Source organism: Tachysurus vachellii, chromosome 3 (genome assembly GCF_030014155.1).
Source record: "Tachysurus vachellii isolate PV-2020 chromosome 3, HZAU_Pvac_v1, whole genome shotgun sequence".
Lineage (NCBI taxonomy): Eukaryota > Metazoa > Chordata > Actinopteri > Siluriformes > Bagridae > Tachysurus > Tachysurus vachellii.
Window position 1 is genome coordinate 21,535,103 of NC_083462.1, and position 17,550 is coordinate 21,552,652.

At 37.0% G+C, this 17,550-nt stretch overlaps 1 protein-coding gene across 1 annotated transcript in view; it reads right to left on the reverse strand.

The window, feature by feature from the left end:
• Nucleotides 1-5,722: 5,722 nt before the first annotated feature.
• Nucleotides 5,723-17,550, reverse strand: part of LOC132842418 (connector enhancer of kinase suppressor of ras 3-like) — a 40,008-nt gene continuing 28,180 nt past the window's right edge. The window contains exons 13-25 of the mRNA XM_060865097.1: nucleotides 15,988-16,272; nucleotides 15,077-15,081; nucleotides 13,295-13,411; nucleotides 12,996-13,049; nucleotides 12,536-12,572; nucleotides 12,183-12,352; nucleotides 10,629-10,702; nucleotides 9,340-9,411; nucleotides 8,724-8,785; nucleotides 8,407-8,495; nucleotides 8,118-8,316; nucleotides 6,991-7,172; nucleotides 5,723-6,403 (exon numbers count right to left, since the gene is read on the reverse strand). Of these exons, the coding sequence (XP_060721080.1) occupies nucleotides 6,197-6,403; nucleotides 6,991-7,172; nucleotides 8,118-8,316; nucleotides 8,407-8,495; nucleotides 8,724-8,785; nucleotides 9,340-9,411; nucleotides 10,629-10,702; nucleotides 12,183-12,352; nucleotides 12,536-12,572; nucleotides 12,996-13,049; nucleotides 13,295-13,411; nucleotides 15,077-15,081; nucleotides 15,988-16,272 (1,553 nt within the window). The 3' untranslated portion in view covers nucleotides 5,723-6,196. The remainder of the gene's footprint in view (nucleotides 6,404-6,990; nucleotides 7,173-8,117; nucleotides 8,317-8,406; nucleotides 8,496-8,723; nucleotides 8,786-9,339; nucleotides 9,412-10,628; nucleotides 10,703-12,182; nucleotides 12,353-12,535; nucleotides 12,573-12,995; nucleotides 13,050-13,294; nucleotides 13,412-15,076; nucleotides 15,082-15,987; nucleotides 16,273-17,550) is intronic.

Genomic DNA, 17,550 nt, shown 5'->3' on the forward strand with positions numbered 1-17,550 from the left:
TTTGTTTCCAGAGGTCTAGACCTAGAGACAAAGTACACTGTGAGATTCAAAAATATCCTGCTGAATGTTTTGGCAGAAAAGCAGATGCTTGAAACAAACACACATGTTAGGATGATCACATTTTTACAAAGAATGATGTTATTGTTCATCCATCCTAATACAAACTTGGAGAGAAGTACAGTTTAGAGTTAATAGTCAATAGCTCTTTTAGATGAATTAATCAATAATCCTTTCCTAAATATATATGTTTTAATTGAATATATACAGTACTGTGCAAAAGTTTTAGGCAGGTGTGAAAAAATGCTGTAAACAAAGAATGCTTTCAGAAATATAAATAATGAATGTTTATTTCTGGCAATTTACAAAATGCAAAGTGAGAAAACAAAAGAAAATTCTAAATCAAATCAATATTTGGTGTTACTACCTTTTGCCTTCAAACCAGCATGAAGTGATGGCACGGCCCCCACAGAGCCCTGATCCCAACATCATCGAGTATGTCTGAGATTACATGAAGAGACAGAAGGATGTGAGAAAGCCTACATCCACAGAAGACCTGTGGTTAGTTCTCCAAGATGTTTGGAACAACCAGCCGAGTTCCTTCAAAAACTGTGTGCAAGTGTACCTAGAAGAATTACTGCTGTTTTGAAGGCAAAGGGAGGTCACAAAAAATATTGATTTGATTTAGATTTCTCTTTTGTTCAGGGTTGCAAAGTTTAGATTTATTTGCTTCTTCTAGATGTTCTACGTGGATTTGGAAACTACTAGTATTAGCATTTTAATTTATTTTGATGATTAATAAAATAATGGCTAATCTATTAAGAGTTCTTTAAGTTATTAAGTTTATGTCTATTAAGTCTTTTGCCTCAATTTACTACAATTCTAAAGCATAAAGCGTACTTTCACTTTAATTCATTCTGCAAATTTTACACATTTATAGCACAATTAAAATATACTTTACTGCACTGTAGTGTTGTAAATGTGAACTAAATAAATAATGATCATCATCATGGTATACGATTGCCGAGAAGTGCAAAACAATATAACAAATCCAAAACCAAAGTAACAAACCCGAAAACAAAATAACAGATCAGAAAAACAACGGCAATTCAGAAAACAAAAACAAATCACAGATATTGTGACTTTGAATAGGAATATCTTCATAATTCTACACAAAAATTGTTTCAGGTTTAATACAATTTTGTGTCTCTTACATCTTATTTTCCCCCTTTCTTAAAATGAGAAGGGTTATTAAAAAAAGTCTAGCTTTCATACTGTTATTTGTTTTGTTACGTATTTATTTTTTATATGATTTTTAATGGAATTTTTATGGAATTTTTTTAATGCAATTTTTTATGCAGTACGTTCTTGTAGCTTGAAGACACTCACATTCCTCTTTCAACGCTATTCCCGCTAAGTATCTAACACCGCGATCCTATAATATACACATGGCTAGTTTAACTAGGATACACGTAGCTAGGTTGGCTGATTAACCGTAGTTAGTTTTCTGCCGTGCCTCTTTTAAAACCTCAAGATTTTTTCAACATGAACTGCAGCAATATGGAATAACACCATATTTTAGTCCACAGTCAGGACAATACATTTTTACACATTTCTACACACACAAATTGACTTTGTTTTACTACCACAGCCTGCTGTACATCCTGTATATCTTGAGTGGTAGATGTCTCTTCCAATCACCTACGAGTTCCAGTCAAAAACTATACCTAACTTTTCAGTTTATCTGAATTGTCTAAAATCCAAATTGTTTTTGGATTTGTTATTTTGTTTTCGGATTTGTTATTTGGTTTTGCACTTACTGGCCATGAAGCAGTAATGCAGTAGATATGAAATGTTATGCTGGTCAGCTACTCTAGCATCTAAATGTCTTTATATAATTACATGGCAAAGCAGAAACAGGTTTTTTTTATAACTTCATGATCCAGTTATAACCCCTTTATTTTTAATGGGAGCAAACACAAGGCTGTCTTGTTGACCTTACAGTAAGTGTAGATAAGGCTGAAGAGACAAGATAAGAAGTTTTCTTATCTTTTCTTTTCTTCTTTTTTCTTTTCTTTTTCTTTTCTTTTTTTTCTTTTTGTTTTTCTTTTTCTTTTCTTTTTCTTTTCTTTTCAAGCTGTCCCAGCACAGTACTAAACCACAGTCACTGTGAGGAATGTGTGTGTGTGTGTGTGTGTGTGTGTGTGTGTGTGTGTGTGTGTGTGTGTGTGTGTGTTTGGGGGCTTGGGTTAAGGCCCAGGCACACATTTCTGCAGGCCTAAAGACTCCACAGCTGAATTACAGTATGTGACTGAGGTTAGTCACAGGAAGGATACAGGGTTTGTCCCAGGCTGGTTATCATTTTAAAGGCTAAATTTAGAAAATCCCATGGCTGCCTGAAGCTGGTAATAAACAAAACGTTATATCCTTTTGACATTGGAGCTTTCTCACTGTAACACACTATTTTTAACATAGCAGACAGGACACAAATTAAACGAAAATCAACATAAAATCTCTTAGTAAGGTCCTGGCCCTCTTCCAACTGCCAAAACAATTTCAGTGTGTTTTGGCACTGATTTTACAAGTCTCTGGATCTGTATTTGAGAGATGAAGACTCTAAAAGAAATCCCTCAGTTGGTGTTGTGAAGAAGGTGGTAGAGAGAACTGTCTAACACTTCCAAACAAACTCCCATACTAATTATTATAATTAGTAGTCCCAAAACTAATAATTAGGTTAAGATGTAGTAATATGATTTATATCATTTCCATCAACAGTAAAGTGTTTGTGATATTTTGAACATGAGTCCTTATTATGTCACAGCAGCCATCTGTGGCCAGTAGTCTAGCGCATGAGTGGAGCAAGTCATGTCACTACACTCACCCTGTGTGACAGATGATGTCTCTCCCATGTCAATCACAAAGACACAAACCAATCATAGGTATTCGTGAAAATGTCACACTGTTCTGTGACACAGCATGAGCAGCAGTTCAAAAAACGTGAAGCTAGCTGGCTTTACATGTCTCATAAGAAGCATGTGTAAGCCTTCACCTTGTCTGATAGCTGTCAAGGCAGAGCACATGGTTCCAACCCTGGTCCTGGAGTACTCCCTGACCTGCATAATTGTCTGACCTTCCTGATTTGATATGGATGAGTTAGAGCTGGGAAAACACTCAAATGTGCAGGACAGCGAGATCTTTAAGACCACGGTCGGGAATCTTTCAGGTCGAACTAACAAATGGATATGAAAATTGGGGGAAAATTTGTGAAAATGCTTGAAAAGAAATGTTTCTTCATAGGTTAAAGAAGCTTTTTTGCATTTACTTGAAGTGACACTTGGTGACAAGCTTGTTTTGAGTGTATTATTTTCTTGAACTTAAAAACTACTGAACAGATGTGTTTATCTATGTGTCTGTCTCAGGAGAGCATCCAAATCTATGAGTTAAATCCAAAACATAAGCCCTGAAAACATACAGTTATGAGTTTGAATCCAAGGACCATCTAAAAACAGGCTGAAACATTCCACATTTAAAAATGACTAAGTGCTATTGAGAGCACACCATGCCCAAAATGCTAAGCACAGTTGAGGAGGATTCACGTGATCATCCTTCCTCTGCTATCTGTATGAATATTTACAGCACACGTGAGGCCAAGAGGAGGAATCGCTTCAGCACAGAGCTCACATTTATCTAGTTGTTCCTAGAGAGTCTAGAAGGTGCTCAAAGAATTATGGATGAGACTGACATGGATTGTTCAGGGTGGTCTGAAAAAGCCATTAGCTGGAAGTCACATAATTCAGTCAGCTAATTCAGTACACACATTCATATACAGTACACACACTTTTTTATTTTGTATATGATGAATTAAAATCAAGTCAAGAAGCTTTTTTAAATTTTTTTATTTCAACCATATTTATCTGACACAGTAAATGAGGACCATGACCATTTCTCCAGGACCATGGCGCTACACAAAACAAAAAAGAGCTACATAGAACACAGAGCTAGGGACTTAAAGTAAGTTAGTCCTAGCCACATAAAGTGCATTGTGTGCAAACGGTGGCAAACAGTGGGAAACAAAAGACAGTGCAATCAAACAATACAAAATACTACAAGACAATACACAAAAGCAGCGCTGACCAGTGTACATACTGTATACTCTAAAGTACATGAGCATAAATATAGGAATGGACATTTAACATAATATCAGCAGTTATATGAGGTATTGTAATGAGTCATGCAACACACACACACTCACACACACACACACAGATTTATACTGTTTATACCATAGCTGAGTGAAGCACCATTATTTGGTCACACACACACACACACACACACACACACACACACACACACACACACACACACACATACAAACATTTTTAAACATGCAGACGTGCTTCTGTTTACAGTGTGTACTGTAGCTCTCTTGTCTTCTGTCTGACTTTTCTTCTTACAGGTGCATCAGGTAATATCACCAGAACAAATAAAAGCACTACATTTCTTTGCACCCTAGAAAGGTTACAATTCTGCTTTCTGTCCTCATATATGTCAAATTGTACAGCCATCTGTTTATTAACCTTCAATGGCCTAAAAAATTGAGGCAGTCTATTTTCTAATGCATGCGGTCCTTAGGACTGTGTGATTTTGTGCCATATCATATAATCATAATTACAGCACATTAGTATGAGATGAGAATTTTATGACTGGGTGCTATTTATGTACCACTGATTTTGCAATTAAGAAGAAAAAAGACATTTAAACAAAGGTAATCTATTAATGTTTCATAATATTTCATTTAAAATCTATTTACAGAGCTTATACGAAACAGCAGTTTGTGAAAATTCAACTCTGAAAAGCCAGAAGCTGAATTGGCTAAAACCCTGACCTGGATATAACGGTTACTGAAGCAGTGTCTGGTGCAGGTTGTTATTATACAGCTCCAGGGTCTCAGGTTTGAGTTTGTTCTCTCTGTGTTATTGTGGGCTTCCACACATTTTGCAGAAAACATGGAAGTAGGAGGATTAGTAACACTAAACTAGGAGTAATTGAACATGTGAATGTGAATGTGTGTGTGTGTTTATGGTGTCCCATTCAATAGACAGTAGTCTCATGAATTACCCTAAAGGTTGATAGTTGGATAGATCGATGGCGCGCAACTCATAATACCTTAGATAAATGCCAGTGGAAATTCAGCAGATAAGGTAGTGCACTAATGACCAGCGTGTTGTCAGACTGTCCAAGAGTCTTAACTCTTCACTGTTTCATCTCTATGCTCACATTTACAGCTGCACATACAAAGTCAGATGAATGACTGAACAGAACCAAGACTCATTTATCGTGCTCTTCGGGATGCTCCACAGAGACATCTAGTGTCCAGACGATGCTCGATTCTCATACAAATCAGTGTCGGAGCCAAGGCCGAGGCATGGCAGTCGGATTAGCTCCCTTTATACTCTGATACAAAGACAGCAACAGATGGCTGCATATGATCTGCATGTCAGCACTGTGTTCTTCAGCGTCTCATTGATGAATCTGTCGGGATGCATTCGCAGATGGTACACCAGAAGACTAAACAGCTTTGTGTAAAAGACTGCAAAAGTCTCATTTACTCTTTTGGAAATCTACAGATCATTAGTTTATGGTGAAAGATTTCTTACTGTTGCATTGTGTGAAGATTATTTCATAATATCTTATAAGATGCAATAAGAATTTATGCATGCAATAATGACATAGAAGACATTTGAGATTTATTTACAGAAAATACATACATATTAAAACAATCAAACTAGTAATTTGATGCTAGTTGTTGGTTTAAATTCTGTAGCTTTCATTCGAAACATTCTTCAAAATTTGAAAGAATGAAAAAAAGAGAGCAACAAGTTAGTGTCCAAATGTGTTAATGAGACTGATATTTGACAAAGTCTGAATGAGTTTAAAAAAATCTGCAAGGTTTTCCATTTTATACTCTAAATCATGCCTGTATCATGTCTAACTTCAAGCTGTGCGATAAAGAGTGGTGGTTGAACTTAAGAAGCATTTTACAATCATCTAGTGAAAACCGCTTGTGCAACAGGGTAAATGTTTCTAGATGACAGTTTACAACATTCCTGCTTAACACACATTTAAAAGCTCATTAAATAAACAAAAAACTATGATTAAAAGTGAAAAACAAGCTAAATTATATATATTCTATACATGCTCACAGGCTGGTCTCTACGAACACAACCGGTGTGGAGGATGGCCCCTGTTCGGGATGAGCATTTGGTTGTACCTCGACTGTCCTTATTTTCTGGGTGATTTCTTCTAGCAGGACAACATTTGCACTCTTCCACCGTCTGTACTTATTACCATCTAATGTTGAATCTGCTAGAACCTGCTCAAGAGCCAGGAGGTCTGCTTCTTTGGCCTGGAAGACACACACACGCGTCAGAATGGTGTGGTTAATAATATGTGAGAAATGTCGACACCTTCTGGTCTATTTTACAATTGCGGTGTTGATTAATGGGTTATAAACACACTATATTATTATAATTTATATTATTATAAACACACTACAGCACAAGTCTGCATGGCTCACATTTTGTGGACCAAAATAACCTTCAAGTAAATAAATAAACACCTTTTTATAACTCTTAGATAGAAACTGGTTAAAGTTAAATAGTCTAGAATTTGAAAATTAAACATAAAAATTAAAAAATAAAAACAATTCTAAATAATTTTTTTTTTTCTAAAACAATTATGCCCTTTAATTCTTGATTAAATATAAACTGAATAACAATTACCTAAATTAGCCCATTGTAGCATCCATTGTATTGTTATAGATGTTACTCGTGACTTATAGATGTATAGATTTAGATAGATAAAAAAATGTAATCGATGAAAGATAATCTAACATCACAGCTCTTACAGAATGATAACCTCCTGCTTCCTTCTTGGCCAAACCCCATTTAAAATGACATGGCTGATCAAAAACCTTTAAAAGAAATGTCCTACCTTTAAAGTACTGTTGAGAGCTCGGACCAGGTGCAGCTTCTCGTTGATGTTGTCGTTTTTGCAGCGTCGGATGAATGATGATCTGTAGTCCCGCTTAGTCACAGGTTGCAGCTCTCCGCATGGGGACAGGTTGGCCTGTTTGAGGTGCAGATACAGCATCTCTAGCTCATCAGATGGTGGGTCTGGTGGAGCAACAATGTGATGGTTAGGGAGGTGGTTACTAATCTAAAGGTTGTCACAGGATCACCGAATTTAGGCTTAATCCTTAACTGCCCATAGATGACTGTTGAATCTTTTTCATGCATAGAAAAGGAAAATGATCTAATGGAAAAACATGCGTGTATTTAAAGGATGCCCTTTATAACACACTCCTCAGTGCACCTCTGTTGCACTCTTACTACAACACAACAACTCTCCCTAACACTACAATACTCCAACTTATCCCCTTATCCAAATTAGACCCAGACTCTGCCCCTTTTTATGCAATACCAACATAAAGGAAAAATAAAAGTAAAACTGAAGGATATAAAAGTGTAGGGAACTAAAGAGGGTAATATTTGGATAAAAAACTTTCTGTATAATAGCAAGGAGCAAAATGTAATGTACAGATTAAAAGTTATAACAGGTTTAATATGAAAGGCAATAAAGATTGGGCACAGAATATAAGACAGGAAATTGTACTGATTATTACAAATGTAGGAACCAAGATGTATGGCTATAAAATGTAGAAAGGTGTAAAAAAAAAAAAAAAAAAGGGCACGGAAGGATAAAAATAACAAAAAATACAACATAGAAGAAAGATGTAATGCAGGATTCAAGAGAGTATAAAGAATGTAAAGTGTATAAATGTATAGCATTAAATCAACAGGGTAAATCTACACATGCTTTATTTTTTATATTTTATTTATAACATATGCTCTACATGCTCAACATGTTCAGACTGAAATACCTGATCAACATATTATCTGTGGTTCCTGACTTTTTACACAATAGGTTATCAGGTATATTAAATAAAATGGCAGGTCATCCTCATCATCCTGTTGCTTTAAGTACTAAATGGTTGAATTGGGGAAAATGCCATGCTGGTATCAGGTTGCACTGAGACCTTAAGGCAGATGTTCACTTACGTTCATTGCCATGGTAATCCTGAAGCCGGCCGATGGCACTATGCTCGCTGACACTCATCGGGCCCTGAGACTCAGAGCTGAGCTCCAGCCACGATTCGCTGTCTGAACTCACACACTCCGAGGTGTTACACACCGGAGACACAAGGGGGAGCATGTCCTGGCAAGGGGATGAGCTGGAGCGTGGTGGAGGAAGACAGCCCTGCATAACACACACACACAGTTTCCACTATTTAATACATGCACAATAAAAACAGGCAACCCCAAAGAACAAAAAGTCATAACAACTCACATTGACAGAGCTGGTGGTTAGTTGCTCATTGTACTGGGCTCCTGCTTCTTCAACATCATCCTCATCCTCACTGTCTTCACTGTAACACTCTAGATATACCCACAGAGAGAGTTTAAAAGATATGTTATGCCCAGAGTCAGATTGAAAACTGTGACCTTGTTTGAGTGACATATTTAGTGCACATGTGGCCACATTCTATATAAGGCACAGAAATAGGTCATAATTACAATTTAACTCTGAAAATGTGTGTGTGTGTGTGTGTGTGTAAGAATTTGTAAGAATTCTAACACGCTTGTAAGAATTGTGTGTATCATTACCAGCAGTACTGACTTCTGGAAGGTCTTCCTTGTTAGAGGCTGCAGTTAACTTACTCAACCACCTGTTACCACAGAAAAAAGATTTGTGAGCATGAAAATAAACAAATAAACATTGTATCAAATTGATACAATAAATCTTACACAACAGGGTACATGTATGCAATTGTGCATGTGTGCAAATGAGTTTAAGGTGCATGTGTGCAATTATGTGTGTGAGAAGTTATGTCCATTATGTGGACCTCATAATCTCATGACTTCTACATTTACATTTACAGCATTTGGCAGACGCCCTTATCCAGAGCGACGTACATAAGTGCTTAAATCTCTAACATTGAATACATTAATGCTGGCTCACTAAGTTACATACTTAAGATACCATGAGTTTAAAACATTTGTTCAAAGTTACAATGAAAAAGTGTCAAAGGTGTGTTTTTTTATTTTTTTTTTAAATGCGAAAGATAAGGAAAGAAGTGCTAGTTGACTTCTATATACAATATATGCCAAAGAGCCACTTTGCACATGAGAGCTAGTGAGAACTGAATACAGAAATACACACACACACACACACACACACACACACACACACACACACACACACACTTTTTTCTACACTCACTTGTACATATCTTGTGAGTTCTCGGCTGCAAAGAAGAGAGTCACGACCTGCGGGTGGCTGGCCTTTATAGCACTAAAGAAAAAAAAAAACAGGAGGCAATGATTGCTTACATGCATCACACACATGGCCCATGCTGATTTAAAAGACAGGTCTGTGCATAGGCTGAGACTTTGTGTGTGTATGCGTGTAGACATGATTAGACACAGCAAATGTGACACAAGAAGCAGTATAAAGTCACTCTGCCTGCAGCGGAAGTGGGAACACACGGTCTGAACACTGTAGTTAGTTTAGCAGACTATTTCCTGTGCTTGAGAAGGTGACAGCATGCTATTAGTGCAGATGCTTAACCACTCGATTACTGTAGTGTCTTCGTGAGGGGCTTCAGCTACAATTAGACGGTGAAACGCATCAACATAGTTGTCGAGACAAACTCACAATCTGGGACAACATTTAAAAAAACGCTCACTAAAAGTCGACCGATTGTGTCAACGTGAAGCTAAATTTTTTATCAGACAGACAAAGTTTTCATCCTGAGAATTTCAAATAGAAATTAAAGTGTTAACAAATAAATGGTGTTTGTAAAAAAAATTAAAAAAAAAAAAGGTTTTCAGTGGCTGTGTGATTCCTACTTGCAATTCCTACTTGCCATCAGATATTCACATTTAGAGGCATGCTGTTGTAGTTAAAAAAACAAAACAAAAAAAAAGAACACATTAAATCTGATGATGATGATGAGTTATGAGGATGAGCTCAAATCTATAGCTGATTTGTTTGCAATACCAGCATAGTAACACATTTTACCCTTAATCAATTTATGGTTACAGCTAATATGAGTGTATGGATGAGAAGCCTGTAGGGTAAAATAGTTCCCTTTATCTCTTGTGTAATAGTAAACTGGGGGTTGTTACCTCACCAGCTTCTTTTTTTCTTATTCCTCTTGAGGTTTAGAGGGACAAAATAAAGCAGCATGTGATGTTACCCACCTAACAGCAAAGCCCTTGCTCCTGACACTGGAGACTACTTGGAAAATTCCACCAAATCAATAAATATAGTACATTTCTCTTCGTTAGATTACATTTAACGTCATTATTATTAGATGAAGTTGAAGATAATGTATGTTTGGTGAGGCTATACATTCAAACATACAGCCTAGGCCAATGGGACGACCGTTACTGAATTGCAAACATCTGTGTTATAGAGCTGCACGTTGGCAAACAATGTGGTTTTGTATGATATTCTGCTGATTTCACACCCACCAACTGATTAAAGAAAAACCAAAAAACACTCACAACTTCCTCTTGCATTCATGCGCCTGGTCCAGAGTGAAGCCTCTCAGGTTGATGTAGCCTTCAGCTTTCAGAGCCTGTTAGAAGATGACATGAAGATTTCATGAACGCAGGACTTTTGAGGCTGAGCAGGTTCTGCAGCTGGCTTTTCAACAGCAGCCTGATTGGATTTCAGCTTTTAAATTGGATTAAATCTCCTAAAATAATGTGGCCATTTTGCACCAATCATAGCCAAATGCAAAGCCAAAGCCTTAATCACTTGTGATCAACAGAGTTGTGAGGAGAGGTGGAGACTATCATTCTTGTGCAAATGATCTATTGTTCTTGACCATTTGAAGCAAATTATGGACTGGGCTGGATTAGATAGAAATACCTTTAATGAAAGCTCTATTTAAAACTACACAAGTTTTTTTCCCTTCAGTCTAAAAGCAGTCAGATTCAGCTTGGTGTCTGAAGTTTGCATCATTACTTTTGCCATGCAACTACAAAATGAACAACAAAACCAATAAGAGGAACTTACATGAAGCATCCAAATGGCATGTCTTTTCAAGCTGAGGCAAATAAAATAAAAACATGCCTGATCATGTGAAGTGTAACCATATTTAAGACACAATCACCTGATATCATGAAGTAGCCGATAAAACAAGACCGTCCCAATCAGAAGAACTGGTACTCAGGGTCAAGGGGGGGAGCCTTTAAAAAGTGTGCTATACCATCTCACACACATATACATACACACCACATGCAATAATGAGATGCTCATCAGCCCTTAATACATCTCTTTTGAATTGATGAGGCAGGTAACTGGAGTACCTGGAGAAACCCCTCTAAGGACATGCAAATCAAATTGGAATCAAACCCCCAACCCCAGAAGTGCAAGGCAAACAATCAAACCATTAAGCCACATCGCCACCATTGCCTCAACCCCTAACAGACGGATGGACAGACCTAGTTCTAGATGACCTGGAAAGCTCAAAATAGTAGCTGAAATAACCACACTTCAGATGCATCATTAGCAAAAACGTATATATGAGAATTCATATTGTCAACACCAAAACCTGTCGCAGATATACCACCACAATGATTTTATCTTGTGTCAGCCAAGACCTGTGATCTCGAACTACCACAGGCACAAACTAGGCTGAGGTTTGGTTTTTGATGACATATTACAAGAAAAAAAAAAAAGCCGGGCTAGAAACATTTCCCAAGTGTGTGTGTGTGTTTAGTAGTAAATGATGCATCACAATCTGATTGAAAAAACATTGAACAGCATGAATCCATATAAAGACAATTTCTGTGCAGTTTTTGTGCCAGTGGTTTTACTGGAACAAAACCCCAGTGCCATTTTGTTAAGCTGGTCCAGTACTTCCCTGATTGAACACACACAAAAAAAAGCTAAATTTGGACACCAAACATGTCTTGGCTAACCCATAACACTTTAATCTTTGGTTTAAGTATTCCTTAAAATAATATTTAAATATTACAAATGCTTTTGTCCGTATACAGCTGTATAAAATGTAAACATGTTCCTATATTTAAAAACCATACAAGACTCACCAACACACTTGTGTACCAGTACAGAGAGCATTCCTTCAACACGACCCAGTATTTCTTCCATTTGGTCCTCAGGAAAGCTCGGCTCTCTCTCTTTTTGTAAAGCCAGCCATGACAGTCCACCTGTCCCAGCTCCTTCACCGAGACTTTCCTCCGACTCATCACGGCATCACCTGAACACACATCGTACATGAACACACAAATATACACAGTTCTGGTAGGAAGAGTAGAAACATCACACACATCATTCAGATCATGTTTAAATTACAAGACACCTGAGGTTTTAAATGATTGGAATAATTTTGTATGACTGCTTGTCCTTTTTGTGTAGTTGAGTATCAGGTTGATTTACTCACCATGACAAGTTGCAGAGGGAAAGTCTTGTAGTGGAAACTTGAGGTAAGAACAGAGGAGATCAGAGGTAAGAGTGGCTGCTATTATGGGCACAGTGCGACATAGCCATCAGCCCACACAGTCAAACACAGACAGGGTACATTTTCAAGATCTCTCTCTTTCTCTCTTTTTTTTTTTTACTTTCCCTCCCTTCTCTCTCTCTATCTCTCCCCTCTCTCTCTCTCTCTCTCTCCCTCCCTCCCCCAATATCTGCTCTCTCTCTCTCTTGCTACTCCCCCTCTCTCTTTCTCCCTTTTTACTCTCTCTCTTTTTACACACTCACTCACTCTCTCTCTCTCTCTCTCTCCCCCCACACACACACACACACTTCCCCTCACAACAAGAGTGTTGCTGTTCGACCCTCTGTGTTTTTGCATGCAACTGACACCTCTTTCTGAACATTCAGAGCCTGTGAACACTTACTGACACCGGCATGTCTGTCAGCTCTGCAGGATTAACATCAGAGGACAACAAACTCTGCAAAGAACCGACACTATTCGAGTCCATTGCAATTAAGTTGATTAAACTCTCCACGTTTCAGGCTGTAGCTGGAAAATCTCTGAACAAAACTAACATTTAATTACAGTTTTATTTGCTAATCTATACAAAGAAACAGCAAACTGCTCTATTGATTGATAATTTATTATGACTTGTCTAATAATAATAATAATAATAATAATAATAATAATAATAATAATATCTGGTCAATGATTCCAGATTACCTGAAGCCAACAGTGGAATAAGTGAAGCTTCCAGGTAGTGTATAAAATGGCTTCCAGAAACACGTTAGTGCTCATTTTGAATAACAAACAGAAGAAACTAGTAAAAATTTGACAAACCTTTCACCGCGTTAAGCTAAAGCGTTTGGTGATTCAATAAAGAATCGGTTCCGCGTGAACGGACATTTTGGTGAACCGATTCGCTTTTCAGTAAATATTTTTTCTCTAAAATATTTATTTTTTAGGAAAACGGTTTATATTAGAGATATTGGGTCAATGTCATGCGGACACTGCGGGTAATATAGTGGAATATATTATGTCTGTTAATTCTCTTCTGTTTCTTTTGAGGCTATTATTATTATTATTATTATTATTATTATTATTATTATTATTATTACTCACTCTCACTCATTTTCTACCGCTTATCCGATTATTATTATTATTATTATTATTATTATTATTATTAATAACAATTATTAGGAACCCTTTTTCAAGACAATGAATGGTTGCTGGCTACATTTGAGTTATGATCTGTATTTTGAAGGTTGTCTGTGTGAAGTTTTACACATTCTCACCATGAATAAGTGGGTTTCCTGGTCATGCAAATTCACCACTGGGTGTGAATGTGTGTGTGTGTGTGTGTGTGTGTGTGTGTGTGTGTCTGAGTGCACTGCAACACACAGGAACATTTTCAGAACCTTTTGGTTTAATGAATATTTTGAGAATTAATAACTTAATAAATAAATAAATAGATAAATAAATGTTTTTTTAAAACGATTCTTCTATTTTATTATATTTTGCTGCTTCACAAATGCAAACAGTGCTCTTCCTTCTGTAGGGAATATTTATATACAAGAATAAGTTATAAAGCTTAATTTATGAACTGTGCAGTACAGCCACTGAAGCGCAGTTCACTCGGCATAGTCATCTGCTTAAACACTAGATGTCGCCACTGAGCTATAAACAAATAAAGAAAGTTCTCTATTTGTTCACCAGGTGTCGATTTGAGTCGAAAATATACACCATCAGTCCAGTTTATATAACATTTTTATCTTTATTAAGTTGTATGGCCATGTAAACTAATGCACCATGTTTTCTCAGTAATATACTGAATTAGTCCTTTTGCACAGAAGAGGTCAAAGTAAGTTCAGATAAAAAGCTTTTAATTTATTACGTATCCAGGAAAGGATGTGGCAAGTGACATTTGACAAACTTTACAAGAGCTTTACAGGACTAGAAGAGTTAAGTCTGACTTTTCTTCTTTATTTGCTTTATTTACTGAACTGGCTGAACATCTGTGCTAGTTCAAAGCCCTCAATACATAAATCAACAGTTTAACCTAAAATTAAATGTCCACCAACTCCCACTTGCAAATGTCAGTCAGTTAAGACATGTTTGGTGCCTGAGGTAACTTCTTTTGGTTTTTTTTGTTTTTTTTTTTTTTTACTTGAGCTGTGAGGATAATGAAGCAACATTAAAATAAATTGATCTTTCCTAGAGATAAACCCATTGCATTTCTTCGAGCTGCTTCAAATTGAAACAACTGCAGTCACTTATTAATTAAACTATTCATAAGTTCAGAGACACCTTCTGGCATGCTGAGTACACTCTATAGCTTATTGTACATAACCAGTGGCAAGACATTTTAGAAATGAGGTACATGAAAATGCACTAAGGATGCACATATGTTTTTTTTGCTGGGAACCACAAGCAATTCAAGAAACATGCTCATTGAATACAAACTAAAGAAACATGGAAAACATTTATAAATTAAAAGCAACACACTCCACCTACACAGGGTAAGAGGAAATGGATTTAAGATCTGACTCTTAGAAAGGACTTTTCTTAATGACTAAGAATCCTGTTCATGGTGGAACAGGGATATTAGCGGCAGGAACGGTTCACAGAAAAATCTGATTTACCCAATGTTCCCCCTTTTGAAGCTGATCAGCCAAGACATGTTACGTTTAGCAGGTTTTTCACAACTAATAGCTAACATATAACAAAAGTCTGTCTCACCCAAAAGCTTTCCTATAAATATCCGATCCAATCAAACCACATCCACATCTTCAGTGCCATCACTGTGGTTAAGGATACAGCGTGATTTCCTGTGACTTAGAAATACCAGTAAAACTTGGCTGTGAACCAGAAGACTGTAATGTAATAGGTGGAAAACCAGAATAACGTTTTCTTTAGTGCAGGTTGGTATCACTCTGTCCTCTGGGTTTCACCTGTTAATGTCTAGAGGCAAGTTTGTGATGAAAAGCTGTAAGCAATACAAATGACTAAATGAATATTGAAGTGTATTTGTATAAAACATTTGGGTGAGGTTGGTCTAATAGGTAACAGGTCGCCAAATAGCTGTAGCGGTGTAACACAGTGCAGCTCTCTCTATCTATATCAGTAGCTGTGCATCATTTTGTAAAATCCCTTGTCCAGGCAGTCACTGAGAATGTATGAACGAATTAATGAAAGCTTTATAGCCATCACTGTAAATGTACAGATCGTCCAAACGTGGCTAATTCAAGGTTCTCGGCTTAGAATAAACATCTTTTTTACCATTCCTTGAACACTTAACCTTAAATATGAAAATATAACATTTCATCATTATGAAATAATAATACTGGACATAGACAAATGAAGTGATGAGACAATAGAGAAGGACACAGTCCTCAGAAAACACAGCGTTCATCAGCGTGTGAAGAGCTTCAGTCGAGCGAACCAGGCGCTGAGAGCTGAAAGCTCTGAGGATCTCTTGGAGGAACGTGTGGTCCGGCTCTTGCGGTGTGTGGTGTCTCGGTACAGCACGGTGGCGCTGCTGTGCAGGTCGGCGTTGATGAAGCACTGACTGCCGCGGATGTGGTCGACCCCACGTAGGAGTTGCTTCTCACTGGCTGGCCGGTACGGCACGGGAAAACACGCTTCTTCAGTGATGGGAGGAATGCGCTCATTACTCATGTACATGCGTAAGACATCTTCACCTGAGACACAAATGATAGAACCATTAGATAGAGTCGAGTAAGACAGTACAGTACACTGCTATTGTAAATGATGGCACAATTCAGTTCTGACTTCAAGTCATGTTCATTGCAATATATTATTACTTTAATAGTCACTTACACACGGACTTGATTAGTGGATGCACCATATAATGTAAAGCTAATAATAAAGTAAAAACATACTAATTTAACATTTATGGAAGGAGTCTCCAGTAACAGCAGCACTATGACAATTGATGATGTAAAATACAAACTGTACCTAGCCTTAACGTTCTTTTATTGATAGCTAGCTGGCTAGATACATGTAGTACAATAATTAGCTAGTTAGCATATGTAGCAGAGGTGGGAGTAAGTCACACATGTGCAAGTCACAAGTAAGTCTCAAGTCTTAACCTTCAAGTCTCAAGCAAGTCCGAGTCAATTTTTGTGAGAATCAAGTCAAGTCAAGTCAAGTCACTGCTTTATGTCAAGCAAGTCAAGTCAAGTCGTAGCTTGAGTCAAGCAAATCACTGGCAAGTCATACAGATGTTTGATGATTTAACTAAATGTATATATTAAACAAAGTTAAATCTACAGTATTTATGGTATTTACAGTATTTGAAACTCTATGAGAGTTTTATTTGCAACAAAAAATGATTATATGCATTTATTTTTAAAAGGTCGCCACATACAGGTGAGTTGTAAATACAATAAAAATCTAAAAATGAATAAAAATCAAAACTACAAAGCCTAAGATGTAAATGTAACTGAAATAAGGCCAACATAAAAGCATGAAAAGTTTCAATATGCCTCAAACATGGCAGAAGACCATGGAAAAGTATATATAAAAAACTAAACTCTATTAACTCAAGTCACAAGTAAGTCTCAAGTCTTGAATGTCAAGTCAGAGTCAAGTCGAGTCTTTTTTTAATATTTGTCAAGCAAGTCTCAAGTCTCAAATTTGCGAATTAAGTCTGACTCAAGTCAAGTCATATGACTCGAGTCCCCCATCTGTAGGATATGTAGGACTTTCCTGTCTAGACAATCACACTGACATTGTTGTATACCATCAGATAAGTAGTAAGTGGAGTAAGTAGAGCAGGAGAGTGTATCTAGATCTCAATCTACCCTGAGTGTATCTAGATCTCAATCAATCATACTCGAATATTTTCAAAAATGTATAACATCCACCTGCTTAAACACACACATAGACTGTATTTTGCCTGACTTTTATGTTGAAAAGTGTTTTGTTCCAATTGATTGCAGTGAGAAACGCAGGGA